Below are 23,520 nucleotides of genomic sequence, written 5' to 3' on the forward strand. Positions count from 1 at the left end.
AATAGTAGGCTGAGAAGTGCGTTCTGGCTATTAGGTACGACATATATATATATATATATATATATATATACATATATATATATATATATATATATATATATATATATATATATATATATATATATATATATATATATATATATATATAATAGGATTGATTGTTGCCGTCGGAGGCGGCTAGTTTATTGTGCACCCCATACTCATCCTGTGAGCGGTAGCGCAAAAAGATCTTTATCACACCTCAACTTAGATTATTACATAAACAATTTCATCCATCGTTCACACCTTATAATTACAATGTCAGCTAGTTACAGAGACTGTTCTATTTCAAGGGAAATAGGAATTCCTAAAATTCCTAGAATTAGAATAGGAATATTAGGAATTCGGCAGTGTCTGTGTTCGTTTCTCTCTCTATCTCTCACATTCTCTCTTCCACCGGGTAAAACATGGTTGGGTAACGCTGAACCAACATTATTGATGGTGAATCGACGTTGAATCAAAATTATGGAAGTTGCATCAACGTTATTATTATAAATTATTATCGACGTTCATTCAACGTCGGTAACAGCTGAAGAAGTTATTGGAAAACACTCTATGGAGAACCAAACCCACATTTCAAATGTCATTGGCGTCACTGGTTATCCATATAGCACGCAATCCTCTTTAAAGACGGGAATGGGGATCGGCCCGGAATACCGTCACTCACCATACAGTCACAATTCATCATGGACAGACAGGCAAGACCAGATGTCCCCGTGGATATTGACAGAACAAGCAGAAATTGTTTGGAACTCTCAAAAGCCTGTATCGTATATGCCGTAGCCAATGAGGAACACATGGAAACGTGGAACAATGCAAATGTTGTGCCCATATTCAAGGAAGTAATCATGTATGAGACCTTAAGCTACATATATGTGACGCTGACTTGCATACCGTGCAAAATTGGGGGAAGGTTGGAGGAGGACTTGGGAAAGAGGATTCCGAGACATTTGGAGTTCAGCCTTACGAGACTGATCGAGTTCAATGATATTGCAGAATTCGGCAGGCGAGTATAATAGGTGGATTGCAGAGGAGAGGCATACGTGTAGGCCCGTGGCATTTGTGGAAGGGAAGGAGAATTGTCGGGGGATTGGGGGGTGAAGAGGCACGTGTTCGGAGGGATGGCAGGTGTGGGACAATTGACCTGTGTGGAAGGAAGGTGGCTGTGCTGCGGGTGTTGATGTGTATCCTTGTTGTGGGGCGTGGCATGTCAACACGCGGCGGTGGTTGGTGGCCTGGTGCTCTGCCCTGGGTGTGTGAGGCAGAGGCAGGGTGTGTGAGGGAGACGCAGGGTGTGTGAGGGAGACGCAGGGTGTGTGAGGGAGACGCAGGGTGTGTGAGGGAGACGCAGGGTGTGTGAGGGAGACGCAGGGTGTGTGAGGGAGACGCAGGGTGTGTGAGGGAGACGCAGGGTGTGTGAGGGAGACGCAGGGTGTGTGAGGGAGACGCAGGGTGTGTGAGGGAGACGCAGGGTGTGTGAGGGAGACGCAGGGTGTGTGAGGGAGACGCAGGGTGTGTGAGGGAGACGTAGGGTGTGTGAGGGAGACACAGGGTGTGTGAGGGAGACGCAGGGTGTGTGAGGGAGACGCAGGGTGTGTGAGGGAGACGCAGGGTGTGTGTGTGTGTGTGTGTTTGTTAGACAAAAATATATGTAGTAGATATAATAGAGGAAAAATAGGCTGGTTAGAAAGGTGGAATCCAAGAGCTAACAGCTCGATCCTGCAGACACAAAATAGTAAATACACACACAGTAAGAGGAGCGTCCTGGGAACTTTCATATCACGATACCTCACCCGTCTCACCTGTCCACACCCGTCTCACCTCTCCACACCCGTCTCACCTCTCCACACCCGTCTCACCTGTCCACACTCGTCTCACCTGTCCACACCCGTCTCACCTCCCCACACCCGTCTCACCTGTCATCACTATCTTGCCCTCTACTTCCCCCTCCCGCCTCACCACACATCCACAAGAACACAAGCACTGCTCGATACCTTCAGGAATTAGATAATGTGGTTTTACTCCAAATTGTAAATAATAATAATAATAATAATAATAATAATAATAATAATAATAATAATAATAATAATAATAATAATAATGAATACATGATTGCAGCAAACCCTTTATACATAGGTATTTTTACATTATAATGTAGTCTAGACTATGTACACAGTCACCCAACCAGTTACTAGTTTAATACAACGGTGTTTAACCTGTTATACGATTGAGAGAATGAGTATTAGGTGTTATAATGTGTGTCTACATGCAGTAATATGGCGAGACTATCAGCCTTGGGGTGACTAGGCTCGCAAGAACTCTATTTCCCTCAGACTTATCTCCTCTCCTTTTCTAGCTTATATTTGATCAAGAACATGTCTTATGTTATCCGTTATTGTCATGTCTTGTGCCTTACAGCACGCCGCCTACGTCACCCCCCCCCAGACCTTCACTCTTCCCCAAACTGGCCCCCCCCCCACAACCTTGCCCAGTCCCTCCCCTACTGTTTACCCCTAGTGGTTACCTCTCCTACCCACCTCCATGCAGTCCGCTCCTCTCTCTCTCTCTCTCTCTCCCCCACCCACCTAAACCTCGTCTCTTCCTGCCCCATCATCTCCATCCTGCCCCTCCCCGTCCTCCTTCACCAGGTCATCGTGTGTCCACTCTACAACATCACATTCGTTCACTTCCTCCGGGTGCGTAGATCATGGTCTGTTTTGTATCCACAGCCTCAAGCCTCAGCTCGTGGTGTAGAGTCTTCCTGGCCATGTTGACCGGAGTGTTCCTCAAGTGATGTGAGCTGAGTATGGGCGTCGTCACCAGCTCTTGCCGCGTCGTCACCAGCTCTTGCCGCGTCGTCACCAGCTCTTGCAGCGTCGCCACAGCTCTTGCAGTGTCGTCATCAGCTCTTGCAGCGTCGCCTCAGCTCTTGCCGCGCCTCCACCAGCTCTTGCAGCGCCTCCCAGCCCTCCACAACATTAAGGATAAATACTTGTTTACATATCTTCTGAAGGTAATACATTCTGCAACTTCTTTGCATGGAACAAACTGTGCAGCACCCGCATGTGTGGCAACACCGCACCAGAGGGGCTGTCAAGCCCTTCCAAGCCCATCCAGCTGTAGTGAAGACTGCCGGTAAGAGACGGAAGGATTGGTCACATAATACAATCTGTTCATCGCCTCAGAGAGAACGCTCGTCCACACACACTGCAATCTGTCCATCCCTAGAGAAAGAAAACGTCGTCTCTCTCTCCGTCCTATTGCAAGGCTCGCCAAGAGAATGTTCTCTACTGCGTGCTACTCTCTCCATACTTTTCCACCCAACCAAAAACAGAGTCTAGGCGCCTGGAATAATGAGAATAATCTGTCCTATTGTTGAGTAACGCACCGTGCCAGAAATTCCTGGAAGCGAAGCAGGTGTATTGAGAGCGCTGGGTTCGTCCCGCCGCCATCACAGAGACTAGTGAAGGGGGTAGAAATAGCCTAAGCTACTCTATCCCTTTGAGATTTCTTTCTTTCTTGTCTCAGTAAACATACTTGAACATAGAGACTAAGATGCCTGCAAAATCAGCAAAACTACAAAATCATGAGGATATCCTCATGATGCATCCAAAGTTGGTCCGTGCAGGATACTGTTCACATGTCTAGGTCATAAGACCGCCCATCCTGCTAGATGGCATCTTGACACACACTATATCCAACCCATCCTTCTGTTTAGATAGTACCTATTGTGACGATCGTCAATAGTCAGAAATCGTACGTTCTTAGCTTTTAGATAGTCGTATACTGACTAGTATGGAATTCTTTTAAAATAAATAAAGTTATAACACAAACGTAAATACTCCTAGGCCTAGTATAGCACACATATGTATTATATTAGGCCTGAGATATATTGTATTAGGCCTAGGGAGGTTAGGATAGGTTAGCTTACTTTGTTAAAGCAACACAAGTAAACAATAGTTTTCCGGGTTGTCCAACTCAATAGTTCAGATTTCTACTTTCCAGTTTCGTTGTACGTCGGTATATATACTAGGCTGCTATATAACAATTCATATAATCTATGACCAAGGGAAGCTGCCTAGATGCAGATTTTACCTATGTTAATAAACATTTACCTATGTTAATAAAAACAAAACAAATACACCACTTTGTTACAAGCTCAGCGAGAAAGCAACAAGGCACATGTGTTTCTTGTCAGATGCAAAGGTTACCTAAAGGATAAGCTCAGGACAAGTTCCACTTCGAGGGAGGAACCATTGTTGGAAATCCAAGCCACTATCACGGTGACATCTCTCCCCTAATTGCACTACGTAGCCTAATGAGTGTGGTTCTACAAGGCCACAGCTTGCCACGTCAATATCTAGACATTCATCATGATAACAACTTAGAGGATATACCCTTTCAAGATATGCGACTTGACTGTTAAATTGGTTTTAGATTAATATTATATATTCAAGTAAATTTATCATACTCTACAACTTTAATATCTTGCTAATTATATGTCTTCAATAACTAGTAGAAGCGAGTCTAATATCATATTGAAAATCATAATCTTGGAAGGCAAAAATCAGCATGATAAGGGTCAATGACGGGTTGAATCACCAAGAAACAAAATAAATATTCATTCAGCATAGAATAAAAGCCTCGCGAAAATCAGGACACATCACCTTAGGCGCAGGACAACTTTACTCGGCACCTTGTGTTGCTCAGGACACTTGTTGAACACCTTGTGTTGCTCAGGACACTGTTGTTGAACACCTTGTGTTGCTCAGGACACTTATTGAACACCTTGTGTTGCTCAGGACACTGTTATTGAACACCTTGTGCTGCTTAGGTCATCTCCGATTCCTTGGCTCACCCACCTTCAAGTTTTTTCTCTTTATGAAATAATATACAATATAAAAGTCATATATACATCAAGGAAAATACTGCATTACATATTGTTTATATAATTCTCAGTAAACCATTGTTTCATATCATCACAGAGCCTTAAACCCCCCCAAATGTTATACTTGATCCTGCCTCGCAAGAACTTCAATATTTTGTCTACTGTTGGTGAACCGGACGATAAGCTTTTAAAAAAGGGCCCCCGAACTAAATAGGATATTTATATCCCATGTTGTCCACAGTCGTCTCGGCGGTGGTTCCAACGCTAGACATGCTCTAGAAAATTACAATGTGTCATTCCTATGGAACACCAGATTGGCGTAATGGACTGACTATCCGCGTACAATATGATGACACAAATAGTTGTGACTCTATGGATCCTATTAGAATTAGGGCGGCAGAGATAACGACATTAGGCTACACTTTTGGGGGGACTTTGCGTAACGTCTAATAGTTATCTAACAAATCGGTTTCTCATTTATGATATATTGCATTTGTTGTGCTTTTTATTGTGGGATATGTCAATGCTTATTTTGGTTTGATTACTCATTTATGTGTATAGCTATTTGTTTTGTTTACATTTGACATTAATATGGAATTCCAAGCAGTTATTCATAAAGTTTCAGAATTAAACTGATATCTAAGTGAGAATACTACCCAAGCAAGATATCCCACATGGCTCTTTAGGACCCAAGCAAGATATCCCACACGGCTCTTTAGGACCCAAGCAAGATATCCCACACGGCTCTTTAGGACCCAAGCAAGATATCCCACACGGCTCTTTAGGACCCAAGCAAGATATCCCACACGGCTCTTTAGGACCCAAGCAAGATATCCCACACGGCTCTTTAGGACCCAAGCAAGATATCCCACACGGCTCTTTAGGATACCAGTCCTTGTCACCTACCCACTGAAGGGACGCTCCACATCCGGCCCTGTAGCGAGACAATTACCAGTAATCCATACCCTTAAGTGGACGCCTTACAAGGTCCACGCACCCGGGCACACTGTTGAATTTGGGCAGACAAGAACAGGTTTTGGAATGAATTGGTCCACTCAGGCGAATGTGCTAAAATGTGTTACTCTGATTATACTATACTAAGCGGGGGGGGGGGGTTAACCGGTTATTCCCCGAGTCTCTCTCCCTCCTTCCCCACTTCCCCCTTTCTTATCCCTCTTTCCCTATCCCCCCCCCTCTTTTTCCATCTTCACCTTTTCCACTTCCTCCCCCCCCCTCTTCAACATTCTCCCCTTCCCCCTCACATCCTCTCCACCAGTCTAATCCCCCCCTTTCTCACCTTATCCTATCTCCAACTGTCTCCCCTTCTTCTTCTTTCTCTCCCTATCTATGTCTGTCTTTATCTAGCTGTTGGTCTTTTGGTCTCTTTAAGAGGTCTCCCTCTTAAATTCTGGCAACACTGACCAGCCTATGTCTGTCCCACACCCCACACCATCCTACCTCTTCAGCAAAGTTGAATGAGATTAGGCCCTAGTGTCTAGTCTCCACCCTTAGACACGCACTCACTCTTATAGATTATTATTATTATTATTATTATTATTATTATTATTATTATTATTATTATTATTATTATTATTATTATTATTATTTACAAGATTTCTGAATAATTGAAGTAACAATGTTTTGGTCGCAAACCTGCCCCCCCCAAAAAAAAGGGGTACCTTAATTTTGTGTATTTTGGATGAAATGAACATCGAAAATACTCCGTTCCTGTGATAGACGTTCCATGTGAAACCTATTTGTTGGTGAGTTGTCCTTTAGAGAGGGAGTTGTAGGGAGGCTAAGTGTGAGGCAGGTATTTTGCTGACTGTAAAATATACAGACCAGCCACATCTCGTCTGTGTTGGAGAATCTGCATGTCAGAGACTGAGTCGGGTGGATTAGTTTAAAAGAAGTGTGGCACGTCTTGAATTGCTTGATTTATTGATAAATATTATATACAACTCCTTCTTTAACATGCTTGCGGGACGGACTGAGTGCTCACGATAAAACGTTAAATGTTCTCTTAAGTAGCTGTCAAGGAGGTACATAAAATATCCATCGGCTTGCTAGATTGCTAAAGCTTATACATCACACCTCTGCCAAAACCCATTAAATGCTGCAGCAACTCTTGTATTCTCTCTACAACCCGAGACTTCTGCTCAGTTTTAGTCATCTTTAGTGATGGGTTTGATGTTCTTTAATTATCTCAAAAAACGGTATCCCCTGTTACTCTGTAAACAATTATCATCACCGATGTTTTCTAGTCTCTCAAAGAGGATATTTCCAAAGATGTTCCTAACAAGTGAGAGGAATGGTATCTATCGGTATACAGATGTCTACCACAGTGGGCTGCTATTCCTTAATTCACCTTGCGAAACGTTCTGGTGCAAATTATTATTATTAATATTATTATTATTTAAGATTATTGTTAATTATCAAGAGTATGATAATTAACGTTGTGTGTGTGAGTGTGTGTGTGTGTGTGTGTGTGTGTGTGAGAGAGAGAGAGAGAGAGAGAGAGAGAGAGAGAGAGAGAGAGAGAGAGAGAGAGAGAGAGAGAGAGAGAGAGAGAGAGAGAGAGAGAGAGAGGGAGAGAGAGAGGGAGAGAGAGAGAGAGAGAGAGAGAGAGAGAGAGAGAGAGAGAGAGAGAGAGAGAGAGAGAGAGAGAGAGAGAGAGAGAGAGAGAGAGAGAGAGGAGAGAGAGAGAGGAGAGAGAGAGAGGAGAGAGAGAGAGGAGAGAGAGAGAGAGAGAGAGAGAGAGAGAGAGAGAGAGAGAGAGAGAGAGAGAGAGAGAGAGAGAGAGAGAGAGAGAGAGAGAGAGAGAGAGAGAGAGAGAGAGAGGAGAGAGAGAGAGGAGAGAGAGAGAGAGAGAGAGAGAGAGAGAGAGAGAGAGAGAGAGAGAGAGAGAGAGAGAGAGAGAGAGAGAGAGAGAGAGAGAGAGAGAGAGAGAGATAATGAATACCATTGACACTCCCAAGTTGTGGGACAAGTTAGTATGTTAGTAAACCACAATACTGTGTTGTATTTTACCCATAGCCAGCACCATATTCTCTCTTGGCCTAAACTTATCTTGTGGCGGACAGCAGCAGGAGAAAGAAATTCAGGAAGGAGAGTTGAAGAAGAGTGTGGGGAGCGGTGAAGGTGTCACCTGTGTCTTACTTTGAAAGTCAACACCGGAAGATCCTTCAATATTCTCCTGAAATACGCCCCTAATCACCAGTCTTGGGTTTCAACCACTCCAATTCACCAACAATTCGTACACTTCGGCGTCTAACAGCCTGGTTGACCAGACCACCAACCAAGAGGCCTAGCAGAGAGAGACTGGGCCGCGGGGAAACATTGATCCCCAAAACCAACAGACAAACAACAAGTAGGTAAATTTCCCCTTAACTCAGAGACTCAAAACTGTCCGGAACTTCAAAATTCTGGCACAGTAGCAGAAATACGAAAAACCTCTCATGCAGATTAGAGCTACCTTATAGTCTACCATCATTAGACTCTAAACACTACATCAATGACACAAGAGTGTATAACGTAGCCTACATTTTTAAGCTTAATAATATATTTTAATAAAATATGAAACGCCCGAAAAATATTTTGAAAAGTGTTAACAATACACAATGGCCCACATGACGAGTATGAGGTGTACAATAAACCACCATTCAATGGGGTCTGTATTGGGAGTGCTGTAATGTAACCCTCACATGGTGAGTTAGGGGCGCAATAACCTCCCAATATGCCCATATCTGTGAGAACTTTTGTAGGCCGGGTTGCCTCCAAATTACGATTCGATTTTCCTTATTTGATGACGTATTTAAGCTTTATTATTTTTGGAATGTCAACAATAACAAAAAGAGGTATAGTATATTAATATCAGAAACAAAGCCTAATGCAAATTTCATGAATATTCACATATATATGACCATTGACAAAGGCATCCTCCAAAAAACCTACATCCTGAATATTCCGATAATTATACTAGAGCTTCCTCCTCCAAAATGCTATGTGTGGAATTTGGGTAGATAATGAGACCAAATTTCATTCCCATAATACCAGGGACCCGGAACGCCTGGTGCAGGTGTAGGGCGATTATGGGCCGGCCGGAAGACAGGTGTACCTGTGGTGGGAGGGCTGAGGGAGAGTGAGGGGAGGCGGTGAGGGGTAGTGAGAGAGGGAGAGGGGTGGCAGTGGGGGGGTTGTGCGGGAGGGAATGATAAAGAGGGTTGGGTGGGGGAGGGATGAGGGAGATGGAGAGAATGTGAATGTAGTTAGGAGACGAGGAAAATGGTTAAAGGATGGGTGGAGAGGAGAGAGATGTATGGTAATAGTGAAAGGGGTTGGCAACTGTGAGATGATTATGGAATAAGATACAAGAGATGCACTTGTACATCAAATAAGAGACAGGCGATATAACTATACATCGAATAAGGGACAGGAGAGATACCTGTACATCAAATAAACACACCAAATAACCACCCAAACGTACACAAAACATGTGGCCTATAGTCGACAATAGATCTAATTAAGGACCAGGTATGTCTTCACCCACAAGTTCCAGTTGGCGGACAACACAGGGAGGGATGTCCTCCGGCAGGTGTGAGGACTGGCCGGAGACATGGACCAAACACTTGCCATCCGCCGGGCAGTTGGGACGGTCGTTCCCATGGAGAAACAGACACCTGCCTAGGATAGACGGGGAGGTGAGGGGGGGTTGGGGGGGGGGGACGGATGATAGCAGGGGGAGTTTTAGGGCAAGAAAGCTTCGTCCTCTCATATTTTTAACTATTTACGTACCCATTACTTCAAAGACAAACTGAAACAGATGCCGTTATATCTACATGTTTTCTAACATACTTCTGCGGCTATTCGCCTAAAAGCTATAAATTATGTGACTGTTGCCGGGTTAGGTAATATATAGTGATGCACAACAAAATGAAACCACTACGCTGATTTTTATATAACTAAACACACTATGTTAACAACATCCTTCATATTTAGTGTTTTCAGCATCTGGTGCTTTCGACATACCTGGTGTTGTCAGCACTTGGTGCTTCATCCATATTCATTGATAATTTGGGTGGAAATGAGTAAGGAATTCCGGTGTGAGTGAAGCGAGAGGCGGAGCCTAGCGCCTTCCTGTGGCCGTTCATCTGAACCATTGACGACAGGTGGAGCCCGTCAAGTGGATCATTGCATCGCTAACCTTATCACCATCACCACCACGGCTGTCACCATTAACCCTAGTTTATCACCATCACCACCACGGCTGTCATCATCAACCCTAGCTTATCACCATCACCACCACGGCTGTCATCATCAACCCTAGCTTATCACCATCACCACCACGGCTGTCACCATCAGCATCGTGAACCCTAGCGTTACCATTACCTCCCTTTACCATCGCTGTGTCTACGAATACCATCACAGGATGATGGAATACATGATGGAATGGAAGCAACAAGATTCCATCATTCTATCACAAGATGAATATGTCATTCATCTTGTTGTGTCTTGCATGCCAGCCCTTGGAGCTTACGCAGTGCAACCCATGCAGTCCATATTGCTCTGCTTCCACCCTGTTGCAAATACACTTGTATTCAGTGCAGTGTGAATTGGGGCACCAAGGCTGAGGGGCCACTGCTGCACAAGGGATTCTGGATCGAGACGCGTGCCTGCTGCGGACACGGGTACAGCCAGAAGGAAGTCTTCTGCATGGGGAATCACGCACTGCTTTGAGGCGGGCTTTCTCCTTATCTGATCTTGCAGCGCTGAGCATGGCGTCAACTATTTTTTCCACTAGTGGGTGGTCCCAGCTGGACTGTTTATGGTTTTTTGTTGGATCTATGATGGGTATTGGGGATGCAAGAGCATTCCACTGATTTGAACATTCCGTGAAAACAGGATCGTGTATTCCTGCTGAAATACTCAGGGGTTCTGGTAGGATATCTGTTACGAGGTCGTACAAGGCATGGGGGGAGGAAAGGAAGACTGGTAGAGCAATCTGGGAGGCTGTGCGGACACCAAGGCCGCTAAGTCTTACAGGGAGAGTTGCTTGCTCCCATTGTGAGTCGTCCAACGGAAGGTTCAGGACTTATAGGCTTCCTCTCTCCGACAAAACAAAATAATTAGCATTTGCGGACTGCGAAAGTTAAAGCGATCACTTTAGCAGACTCCATTATATTGAAGTTAGCGAGACGCAAATCCACAGTGGGTTACATATCCATAAGCACAATATAAGACGTTTACCTAAACATTGGGAATGTTTTCCACTCAGGAAAATATTATACTGTAATTCCTAAACGGATTTGAGACTTTAAGGAAGTAATTATCAGACGAAAAGGTAAGTCACGTGACTATCCTCGACCAAAAACCTTATCCACGAAAAAATTAAGAACCTTCGGTATTAAACGAATAAAAACCAACTTAAAAAATAAATAGGATATTCTGTATTCATATCAGACAATGCAACCCACACATAGATAAGATATATACTACTGGCGGTGTTATAAGAGATAATCAACGTGAGATTAACAAGTGAACAGAGACCACACCACCTAGCCTAGCAGGCTCTCACACGCCACGAGAGAAAAACCCTTGCAAATGATCCTAATTGCTGCTGATGGAATGCGTCTTATATACATTGGAACGTTCGTATTAAGTTACTCTTAAGCTGCCATAAACATAAAGAGCTCACAGGGTTTCATTTTATAGAGGTCTTATTATAAAGTCAAACGAGGTTCCGTTTAGTATACATATTACATGATTAACTTGTATATAGCTAAATATCCAACAATTATAAACCACAATTACAATGAATCAGATATCTCTAAAAACCATTACAGGTACGTTAATTTTTTTTAATTACTTCCGTCTTGTCTCAAATGAGGCAAATCAATTGACGAAACACCAAAATGGTTCTCTAGGTATGGCGCTCATAAACCATAGCAAACACCAGCAACTCACTCAGAAAAACATTTATTACCTTGCCACCAAAATAAACGCGACAATGGAAGATAGCGTGAAACGAAGAGAAATAGTGAAGGCACGCTTATAAAAAATGAAGACTGGTGACAATGAATGCTTAGCGAGATATCATAATGGGTAACAGATGGTGGAGGTCTTTGCGATCCACCGATGAGAAACTTTAAGTTTTTGTGGTGTTGCTGGCAGCTCAAGTTGCTGCCCTGGGGCTGGGCCCCCTCCATACCCCACCCTCCAACCTTACTATTTTAGCTCTCGTGGTTATTTTTATGATTATTATTGTTATTACTTTTATGAGTATTAATTAATGCAGTAGTTGTGACATAAATTATGACACAATGAAAGGTGAAATGTATATAACAGCATTTATATAATGGTATAGGAGAACTGCTGGTCCACACTACACTGAACATAGTACACTCAAAAATATTATGTTCACTCAAAAATAATGTCAAAATAACAAATATACGCCTGGGTATATATATTTTCCATATATGACTGAAAAAAAAAACTTTGAACACACAAATCAAGTTTATATAATATACTTTTCTTTTCTGATATGAAAAAATTTGCTACAATTACTAAATACTGTTTTTACTAAACGAAATCAAACATTGTTTAAAGTGAGCACAGTGCTTCATATTTCAGATAAATTTAAAGTGCTTCTTCAAGAATCATCAATGTCTCCCATGATGATTCCTTTAAACCATCAGCTGCTGGCAAATCTTCGCTCATTATTTTCTGGATTAGTAGGATACTTGGAAGACCTTGCACCTGTTCCCGGCACCAACAGCTGCCCCGACTAACACCTCACACTTACGGCGCATTCCTCACACACGCCCACACCCAATACCTCGTGGCCTATATGTGAAACAAACATATATATGTGTGTGTGTGTGTGTGTATTCACCTAGTTGTGTTTGCGGGGGTTGAGCTTTGCTCTTTCGGCTCGCCTTTCAACTGTCAATCAACTGTTTACTAACTACTTTTTTTTTCTCCACACCACAGACACACATACACACCCCAGGAAGCAGCCCGTGACAGCTGACTAACTCCCAGGTACCTAATTAATGCTAGGTAACAGGGGCATTCAGGGTGAAAGAAACTTTGCCCATTTGTTTCTGCCTGGTGTGGGAATCGAACCCGCGCCACAGAATTACGAGTCCTGCGCGCTATCCACCAGGATACCAGGCCCCCTGTGGCTGTGTGTGTGTGTGTATGTGGAGACGGCCAAATCCTAGGTAAAGTTGGGAACACCCACACCTTAAGGTAAAACTCAAATAACAATGCTGGCTGTACTCACCTGTCAGGCCATGCTAGAAATACCTGCCAAGGAAACGATTGCATTTTTTGCACAAAAATTAGGCAGTTATACAAAAAAACCTCAAGATGATATATACTATAACCACAATGAGGTTATTCTCACCTGTTCATTTCTGCAGACGACATTACATTCGTTCTCCTCTTCTCCATGCATGGACTCCACCTGCAATTAACATTAATATATAATTAGAAAAATTGCTGTACAACTTACAAACTACTTCAATACCACACAGTACTCCTTGTTTTCGATACATATTTGTTTGATCAAGTTTGCGATTATCTTTCTTGATTATAAACATCATTAACGCTAGTAAATTATTAACATGAGCATATGGTAAACATTATGAACATCCTGAATGCGTGTCTAAATGCAATAATCTATAAAAAGGGCCGTAGTGGCAGTACTACTATATCGGGAACTAAGCTCACTGTGTTATTCTATAATTTAAATGCAGGCGAAAAAACTACATTGATGCTAAGAAGTAAAGGGAGCACAAGTTACCGCACCACACTTCTCTAGCGAGCTACAGCGGAAGCCTAGTCATTCTGGTGACCTTCCTGTATTGTGAGAATAAGACCAGCCAACACCCCGTACTCACAATTAACCAGTCTTGCTGTCTTTATGTGATATAATTATCTCATACATATTTCTTACTATGGATTAATTGTATAGATACGTTCTTCCTGTCATGATGAATATTATAAAACAAATATTGAAAATTATATGCAAAATTGATAAGAAAAGGAGGTTGAGAAGGCAGGGTGATCAATGGGGTTTCTTGAGATTATCTTGAGATGATTTCGGGGCTTTAGTGTCCCCGCGGCCCGGTCCTCGACCAGGCCTCCACCCCCAGGAAGCATCCCGTGACAGCTGACTAACACCCAGGTACCTATTTCACTGCTAGGTAACAGGGGCATAGGGTGAAAGAAACTTTGCCCAGTGTTTCTCGCCGGCGCCTGGGATCGTACCCGGGACCACAGGATCACAAGTCCAGTGTGCTGTCCGCTCGGCCGACCGGCTCCCGACCTCTTCCTCACACCGGGGTGTGAGGAAGATTTTTTTTTCTACCACACACGTGGCCACACATTTACAATGCTAACCAGCATATATACATTTTCTTCTGTCCTCCATGGACAGGGTTAGAGATGTGTTAAACATATAGTTCAAGAGTTTATTGAACAATCAACCAAAGAAGGTGAATCGGTGCTTTTAAAATACTAAGCTAACCTACATATGTAAATACATAGATACACAGATTTACGTATGCCCTACATAAAGTGTTCGATGTGTGGAAGATGAGAGACCCGCGTGACCAACCAACAACGAGGTGACAGCCGCCCACACGCCATGCGTGCTAAATGCTACTGGCATCAACCCCCACCATTCCAGACGTACGAGTCAACCTTTCCTATTCACAAAAAAATAATAAAGGCCTCCACACTTTTTCAAGAGATATGTGTGTGTGCTATTTATACTTTCTCGGTTAGGACTCTTTCAAAACACCATTTATCCGTGATGAACTATGAAATAGTTACCGCTGGTTGTGAATGGTGCTGGCCAATTAAGCCCTCACAAAAATATGGTAATGGCTTCCCACCCAATGGCGAGCACGATCTTGACGCAGTTATCATACCCGTCATATTTTCTGTACTTATAAGCGGGCCTTGTGTTCACTGTAATATATACAGGGTGCATTACAGTTCGTGGGATCAAGATAGACTGTAGACTAAAATTCATTTTAATGTGAATACAATCGCAGAGTCATTTCTCAGCTTGAGGGATTAACTTTCCCGCCTTACCCCAACTAGTGAGGGGAATTTTGCCAAATACGCGCTTCTTTAACGCATAAATTACTTGAGGCTAAACAAAGACACGCCAAGTTAATATTAATCTGTGTTATCATCATCGGCGCTTGTTTGGCATGTCAGTGACTCCTATCATCCATTTAGAATCCCAAACCATGTGTTACTAACGGGCAATGTCACATAACTAAACACAAAAGTAGCACATGGCATTGCATTAAAAAGCATGCCCAACAGCTCAAGCAAGTAAAATCATAATAAACCACACAGCAAGTCTTGCTATTGCTGTTTTGCGACAATAAAGACAAAAAATCCTTCAGGACTTTAATGTATTTTGGTTTCTGTGTAATCTGCATGCTCTCTAGAAACTTGGGAAAAATCAAGGTAACTGACACATTGTTGACACGTGTCAGCTGTTGTGGAGGCGCGGGATGTAGAGATGATGTCCTGACGCGTGTTAATAACGCCACATTGCTTCCGGTCTCAACTGCACCCAGTAAATAGGGGAAAAGATGAACAGAGAAGGATGCAAAATTACGATATCAGGACAAAAAATTGTCATAAATGCTCGTAAAACATTGCGACGAAATAGTTCTTTGTAAAAATCAATTTAATATTTTGTTTTTCAATAATGAGCAAACTACATGGGTTACGTCAAACAATGGAGGCAACTCGACACATAACGCAGATATACTTATGTCAGTGAATGATCTAACTGGTTCCAGTACCTGGCACCAGGCCTAACCCCTAACATAGCACAGCTACCTGTAAAAATATCTAGAGAGAAGCCGTGGCAAAAACTGTCATCACTGACCAAAATAAAAATTGAACCTACCACGAGGCTTTGGCGAACTCTGCCCATGAACTTCCGCTTCGGGTCCAACGAGTAGACACCTTCTTATATTTACAATTGCCCATCAAAGAGGTAATGAAATATCGTTAACACATCTTGCGTTATCCTTGTTATAAACCATAACATCTTTCCATCCATATTACGACACGAAAAACGTAAATAGAGAAACATTTGGCGAGTATACATTGTACACGGTTGTGTAACCTCTAAAGCGATGTTACACCCGAAACACGAATTAGGTGATATGTTATATAATATTATTTTGCGTCAGTGGTTTTGAAATGATTACGTCGAGGGTGCCTGAGTACTGGTTTAAACACGACACGCACGCTACAGACAGCTCCAGCATGGCGCCTCGGAGAGGCAAGCAGGTTTCAACATGTGAGGTTAGACTGACGGGGTCAGCTTATGAGGTAACTGTTCAGTCTTGAGTGAGCAGTGCTATAGGAGGGGCCACACACTCCACTCCTTAACCCTCTCTAACCAGTGATCAGTGAATGGACAGAACTTACATCTTCCCGGACCTTTTCTGCACAAGAGAGAAATCGCTTAATTGTGTTCTTCATGTATAAGACTGCGAACCAAAGAGCAAAAACAGGTAAGACTTCATCACTTTAATGAAGAATTATACCGTCATATTTCATTATTAGGAAAAAACAAAACTGACTTTGCAACTTTGACCTTGTTATCGTTTCTATCGGACCCCTAATTTACCTGTCAGCCCCACGTCTTTAATTTCAATTTGTAAAGAAACCTCCACCGTGTGATGTAATTGTAGCATGCAATATCAATATCGCGCATAAAAACCCTGCCAATCTATCGGAATCCAATTATTTGATCAAGTAATTGTCTTTTTTCTGGGGAGGGTCTAAAAGTATTTTAGAGAACACTGAAACACCGATAGGGGGTTACATATCTGTGGAACAAGTTACATAATGACATATAATTGAAACAAACTTATTGGAAAGAAAGCCTACGAGGGAGTGGAGGTGGCTTGCATTGGACCAAAGCCCTCAGTGGATGCCCTTGATTTTATATTTTTAACTAAGAAAGGTTGTTGTTGTTGTTGCAAACAATGAGTCACAATAACATGGCTAAAGATATAATGACCAAACCACACAACAGAAAATGCAGAAACGACAACGTTTCGGTCTATCCTGGACCATTATCAAATCGTAACACACGACTCCATTTTTCTGATGTCATCGTTGTTGTTGTTAAATTAGGATTGAACACACTTCAATCGTATGCAACTAAGAAAGATTTAGTGTCTTCTTTACCTAGGAGGGGGAAGGATATCTGGGAGGTGTTCTCTACCTAGGTGGGGGGAGGGGTATCTGGGGTGTGTTCTCTACGCGGGGTGGGGGGGTATCATGGAGGGTGTTCTCTTCCGGGGACGGGATTAATCAGTGGGTGGAGCCGTTGCGGCTTGCTTTTAAGTGAGTAAAGAGTAGAGGATTAAGCTGCTGCCTGACAACTAGAGCTGGTGAAGCTAAGGGCCGAGGGGAGCTGCATTACCTCCCAAGATCCATACCACTAAGCTTCAACACACGCCCCGATCTTCTATTGACACTAAGCTGCGTGTCTCTACACACTGCATGCGAATTATTATTGTACAAATATTTACCTCAGTGTTGATACTGAAGTACACAAAACATAGTCGTGTGAGATGTTCTTTTTTACATTTCAATTCAGAGCTGGTAAGCAATCAGCTTAGGTTAGTCATGGATATATGAATTTCTGTGTCAAATGGGTTGACGGCTGCGTTACACAGCATCACTTCCGCTTGTATGACTAAGAGCTGGCAAATTTAGAATGCATTTTCTTCACGTGTTGCAAGTTAATATTTTATAAAATCTCACACCCATGGATTGAAAGTTTAGAGCAACAACACATTATATATTTCCTAACAAATCGACTGTCAGGAAAAGAAATAGATTGTTTTAAAAGTCTCAATTAAAAAGAAAAGTGTTACAAGTCTCGTTTTAATTTCAAAGATATCGTTTCATATTGGTAATTATATTTTTTTAATTTTCCTTGGCACTCATTTTATACATATATTAAAACAGCTGTCTTTTTTTCCATAGTTGATATAATTTTTTTTTATCCTGGCCTCACCATTAAAAAAAACAGGGTTAGGCTTATGTAATTTAGAGTAGACAAAGGTCATAACGTTTTAAAGAACTTTGTATCCAGCTCACACTGTTCGGGACGTTGATCCTCCACGTGCATGCCGGTCAAACTCACACACGGGCCAGTGCATTCAAAAGTGCCACCGCCCTTCCAATTTACGGGTCTCTGTCAGCTTTATCCTTCCGCGAATTTTAAGTCCCCAAAACACAAGAGGTTTTGGGGACACAATGCTTATAATGCAATCCTCAGAAAGTTTCATGGATGATTGTTTCAGTTTGAATTTCGCGTGATGGATTGTTTACACTAATAAACGACTCGCCAAAAGCCTAGCTTACTCCGATGTTTTTAACGATAATGTAATTTCTTTGCTTAACAGCTTAGAGCAATTCTAATTAAATGCAAGAAGCATGATATTCAATACTTTATGTTAAATATTGATTTCGGATGTGTTATTCTTGGATTAGTAATTTCCAAGTTAGACACCCATGCAAGACACTAATTATTAATTTGTATCTTGTTTTAATTATGTGTGTGATGCCTGATTAACCAGGCTGTGATTCATACGTCAGGTTGCGAACAGCCGCGTCCAACTGCTGGTTGACTAGACCTTCAACTATGAGACCTGATCAGAGACCGGGCCGCGGGGACCTTGAACCCTGAAATCAAGGCAAGATAAAGTTGGGGGCAGTGAAACTAGTCTGCGCGTGTGGGTACTCTTACCTAAATATGCTTGCTGGAAGAGTATCAGTTCCTGGGCTCCGCAATCACCAACCTATTGAACGCCGACCAGCATAAAGCGAGACCGTCGCTCTACCGTCCAGCCCGAGTGCTTGGGTCATGGACTCACCACAGCGGGTCAGAGCTGGAGAAGGTCGCAGATTGCAACACGTGGCTGCTGCATAACGTCAGCCCTTGATTTACCATGCTACGTATTTTCTAACTGCCCTTCACAAGGCGTGTTTGTGCAATTGAGTTCTTCTGGATGGACATCTGCTTGTAGTTTTTTTTATTCCTAGTCCTATAACACTATGGATCTCACGTCAAATTAAGTAATACTAATGTACTGGATGACATTTCTTACTAAAGAACTTGGTCTACCAATGTAACTTGGTCTGCCCGAAACGCTTTGCGTAATAGTGGCTTTAGGCATTGTATGTACTAGCTCTGTCTATAAATCCATCAACTTTTGTATCTCACCTTGTATATATGTACTTTACCTGAATAAATATTTGTATTTGTATTTGTAATGTAATAGTATTAATTTTCAAAACTTTCCTTCTGATACTTAGCTTGGTACAAATTAGCATCTCCTGAACTATCGATCACTAGACTGTAATATTAAGGCACGGAATATAATCTAACCTTGGTCCACGTACTATTGAATAATTTGGAGGTTTACGGGTCTGTGAAAGTTTAAGCTTTAGCTATTTTTGGGATCTATCTGTGCGTGTACTCACCTATTTGTGTCTGCAGGATCGCGTATTAGCTCTTGGACCCTAAAGACTAAAAGTAACCTGGATATAACTTATATACACATGCACCATACCTGTATGCTATTGACACAAGTGGCACAGTAAAAATAAAAGCAACGAATAACTCTTTACAAAATTAAATAGGGTGAGTGAAGGTTGGTATGCTTATGGTACTGTACAAACTGCACAAATTTGTGTTTGTGAGATGGTGAGAACGTAATTTCTAGACACGTCATGCCCACATGTGTTAGGCCTACTGTCATTTAATCTTCTAGTTGTATTTACAGCTTATAAAATATACAAAAAAAACAGGAAATACACGAAACGGATTAGAGAAAATAGGCTTGCAAATTAAAGCAGCCAGAAAGGTGAATAACAAAACTACTGGAAAACACAATATCGAATTACTGAACATCATAATCATCCAGAATTGTACAAGAAGCAGCTCAAAATACATAATACAATGATGGACAAAACAATGTGACTAACAACTGACAGCTAACAAATATTGGTGGGAAAAGATCAAAAAGGCCAAAAAAATGAAGCCATGCACGTCACACTTAAGTAACTCCTCTCCACACAGAACACACATAAGCCCAGCGCCTACACACACACACACGTCAACACACGCACATGGCGCCTACACACAAATCCACATGAATATTTACACACACAGGTGCCTACCCTCACACTGTGGTCACGATGACGCCTGGCCCGTGCGCAGCAGCTCTCCTTTATGTGAGGAAGATTTAAAACATTGAGTAATGAGGTCATTTAATAACACATAATATATTGTAATATTAATATGTTAACACCAATTATGCACTAAAACTAATTGAAACAAGCCAAACAATCAATCTATTTTCTATCGTCGTTGCGTCTGTCAATTATTTTAGTTTTACTGGTCAGAATGTCTCCGATGATTGTCTGAGTGTGTGTGTATAAATTATGTGTTCTTTGATAGAATTTTCATATGTGTGATTTGATAGAAGTTTGAGAGAGAGAGAGAGAGAGAGAGAGAGAGAGAGAGAGAGAGAGAGAGAGAGAGAGAGAGAGAGAGAGAGAGAGAGAGAGAGAGAGAGAGAGAGAGAGAGAGAGAGAGAGAGAGAGAGAGAGAGTGAGAGTGAGAGTGAGAGTGAGAGTGAGAGTGTGAGTGTGAGTGTGAGTGTGAGTGTGAGTGTGAGTGTGAGTGTGAGTGTGAGTGTGAGTGTGAGTGTGTGTGAGTGTGTGTGTGTGTGTTTGAGTGCGCAGGCTGTTGTAATATCAACAGGTAAAAAGCTCTCTTGGATAAGCACGCACGCAGTTTCGTACCATTTCAAAGTTATAACTAATGTGGTTAATTCACACCTGCAGTGATACAATTAGTGCGGGGTATACTTGGTGTGGGAATTGTTGCTGGGGGTGCCGCTCTACAGTTGCTAGAGATAAAGCTCTACAGTTGCGGGGGTGCCGCTCTACAGTTGCTAGGGATAAAGCTCTACAGTTGCGGGGGTGCCGCTCTACAGTTGCTAGAGATAAAGCTCTACAGTTGCGGGGGTGCCGCTCTACAGTTGCTAGAGATAAAGCTCTACAATTGCGGGGGTGCCGCTCTACAGTTGCTAGGGATAAAGCTCTACAGTTGCGGGGATGCCGCTCTACAGTTGCTAGAGATAAAGCTCTACGGCTGCGGGGATGCCGCTCTACAGTTGCTGGGGGTGACGCTGACATTTGCGGTAATGTGTGCAGCTCTACAGGTGCAGGAGGTGCAGCTCTGCAGTTGCTGGGATGCCGCTCTGTGGTTGCGATGGGGTGTGGTGACCTCTACAGTTGCTATGAAGACTGAATTTCCAAGCATAGATGCACTAACTAAACAACAAACAGAAAAAACGCGGGTAATCAATATTACCAACATTTCAATGGCGCGACTTCGTGACAGGTCGCTGGCAGACAGGATCACCGCGCATAAACTTCTACGAAATGTCGCTTGGAACTGATAAATCGTCAAAATACACCCACAATTACGAAATCATCCGTCTTAAGCTGAGCATACGTAATACAATCCGATAAAAAAATCCGTCAATCATTCGTACGTTAGATTTCTCAGAAACTGGCGTCATTGGTTTTAAAGATGAGGATAGATACGTGAGCATATATATTTATATATTTATTTATATGCTACTTATCAGTACAATGAAGTGAAATACGGATTTGTATTTAAGAACTCAGGTTTATGTATTTTTTATGGTACTTTATTATGTATATATTTGTTTTCAATATACAACGGTTCATATATGATAATCGGCTAGATTGTTAAGAATTTCCTCGTTTTATTAATCTTGTTTATAAAACGGTAATTAAACCATGGTAATGAGATTACTTTAGAATAATTTATTAATATGTTTCATACATATTAATAAAGTAGGGAGCCGGTCGGCCGAGCGGACAGCACGCTGGACTTATGATTCTGTAGTCCCGGGTTCGATCCCGGGCGCCGGAGAGAAACAATGGGCAGAGTTTCTTTCACCCTATGCCCCTGTTACCTAGCAATAAAATAGGTACCTGGGTGTTAGTCAGCTATCACGGGCTGCTTCCTGAGGGTGGAGGCCTGGTCGAGGACCGGGGCCGCGGGGACACTAAAGCCCCGAAATCATCTCAAGATAACCTCAAGAAGATACATAATAAATATTATAACCATTTGATTTGATTTTGAAATTTGACTATTTCAATATTAGTAAAAATATTCCATATTTGATACAGCAACGTAGTTTAAATTGCCCCATTTTTGTAGCCTAAGAAGCCTAACACTATACAGAAGTGAAGCCTAACACTATACAGAATATTATACAATATAACGTAGAATTTTTAGAATATTTTGAGGACAAAATCTAAGACCATAATTTAAATTAGCCTGCAAAACCAGGTTTTGTATGACTAAAACCACTCAGAACTGTAGTAATTTTTTTGCGAATCACTGACAAATACCTGTACACCATAAGTTCTACATCTAAATCTAGATTACTTAGTATATAATTATAATGATCACGTGTTGTGCTATTAGGATTTTCTGTTAGATAAATAATATTTTGTAATTTTGTGTAAACTCAACTAGAAATGTACAATTTTTAAGTTTGAATTTGAATTTTGACTTACTAGTCTACATAAAAAATAAGTAACGTGCTAAAGTATTATATTGAATATGCCAACCACAGCCATACTAGATTATGTTTAAATTCCTAGGAAATAACCCTCTGTTGTTAAATTCTCGAGGGTGTGTTCAAAGTTGGTATTGGCTTACACCTGCCCTGTCCCGGATGTTCATGGAAGGCTGAGGCTATGTGGTACTTATACGAGGCAGTGCTCCACTTAGTACACTACTTGGGTGAGTGTACTCACCCAAATTCATAAGTTAACCTGCATGTGTCTGCTGCTAACGATTTCCGGCTCCTGGTCGTCGGCTTCTAACTACTAATCAACTATGGGTGTGCATAAGTAGCCTATACAATCATACACATTTTTCAACATTTGTATATAATTACTATCCATTCCAGAACAATCCTCTGAAACAGCTTTACCACCCTTAATTACCCTTCCATCGCCACGCACGAGAGGTAACAGATACTCGAAAGCATCCTCCTCCCCCAACCACCCACCCCTTCCTTTACCTCCCGAGGTACATCCGCTATTTGACCCCCAGCCCCACTACCCTCCCTTTTCCGGCCCAAAAAAAGGAGGTTCCCACGACCATTCATGCAGTATTCCCGCGGCCCGCCCTCCCGCCCACCTTTTGTTTCCAGCAGTCTATCCGGTCAGATCTCCGGAAGTCATCTGAGGTGAGGTCCGATGCTCATTTTTACCCTGTGTTCTCGGCGAGTAGTGATGCTGGAGTTAGTTTACTTGCTGTTTAATTGATTATTTACGCTTCTATATCGATGTTTGATATCAATAGCAACTTGACCGAAATCATTACAAACTTTTTCAAAAAGTTTATTTGTCTGTTAAATGGGCTCAGATAATTTCTCCTTCAGGTAAATGGAAAGCACCAACATATT

At 42.2% G+C, this 23,520-nt stretch overlaps 1 protein-coding gene across 3 annotated transcripts in view; it reads right to left on the reverse strand.

The window, feature by feature from the left end:
• sev (receptor protein-tyrosine kinase sevenless) overlaps window positions 1–23,520 on the reverse strand; it is a 114,619-nt gene that overhangs the window by 82,721 nt on the left and 8,378 nt on the right. For 2 of the 3 annotated variants that reach the window (XM_045747734.2, XM_069330698.1), the window contains exons 2-3: window positions 20,177–20,224; window positions 13,335–13,394 (exon numbers count right to left, since the gene is read on the reverse strand). In XM_045747734.2, the coding sequence (XP_045603690.1) occupies window positions 13,335–13,394; window positions 20,177–20,224 (108 nt within the window). The remainder of the gene's footprint in view (window positions 1–13,334; window positions 13,395–20,176; window positions 20,225–23,520) is intronic. The other variant, XM_045747735.2, reaches the window with a different exon arrangement.

Source organism: Procambarus clarkii, chromosome 24 (assembly GCF_040958095.1).
Source record: "Procambarus clarkii isolate CNS0578487 chromosome 24, FALCON_Pclarkii_2.0, whole genome shotgun sequence".
NCBI lineage: Eukaryota > Metazoa > Arthropoda > Malacostraca > Decapoda > Cambaridae > Procambarus > Procambarus clarkii.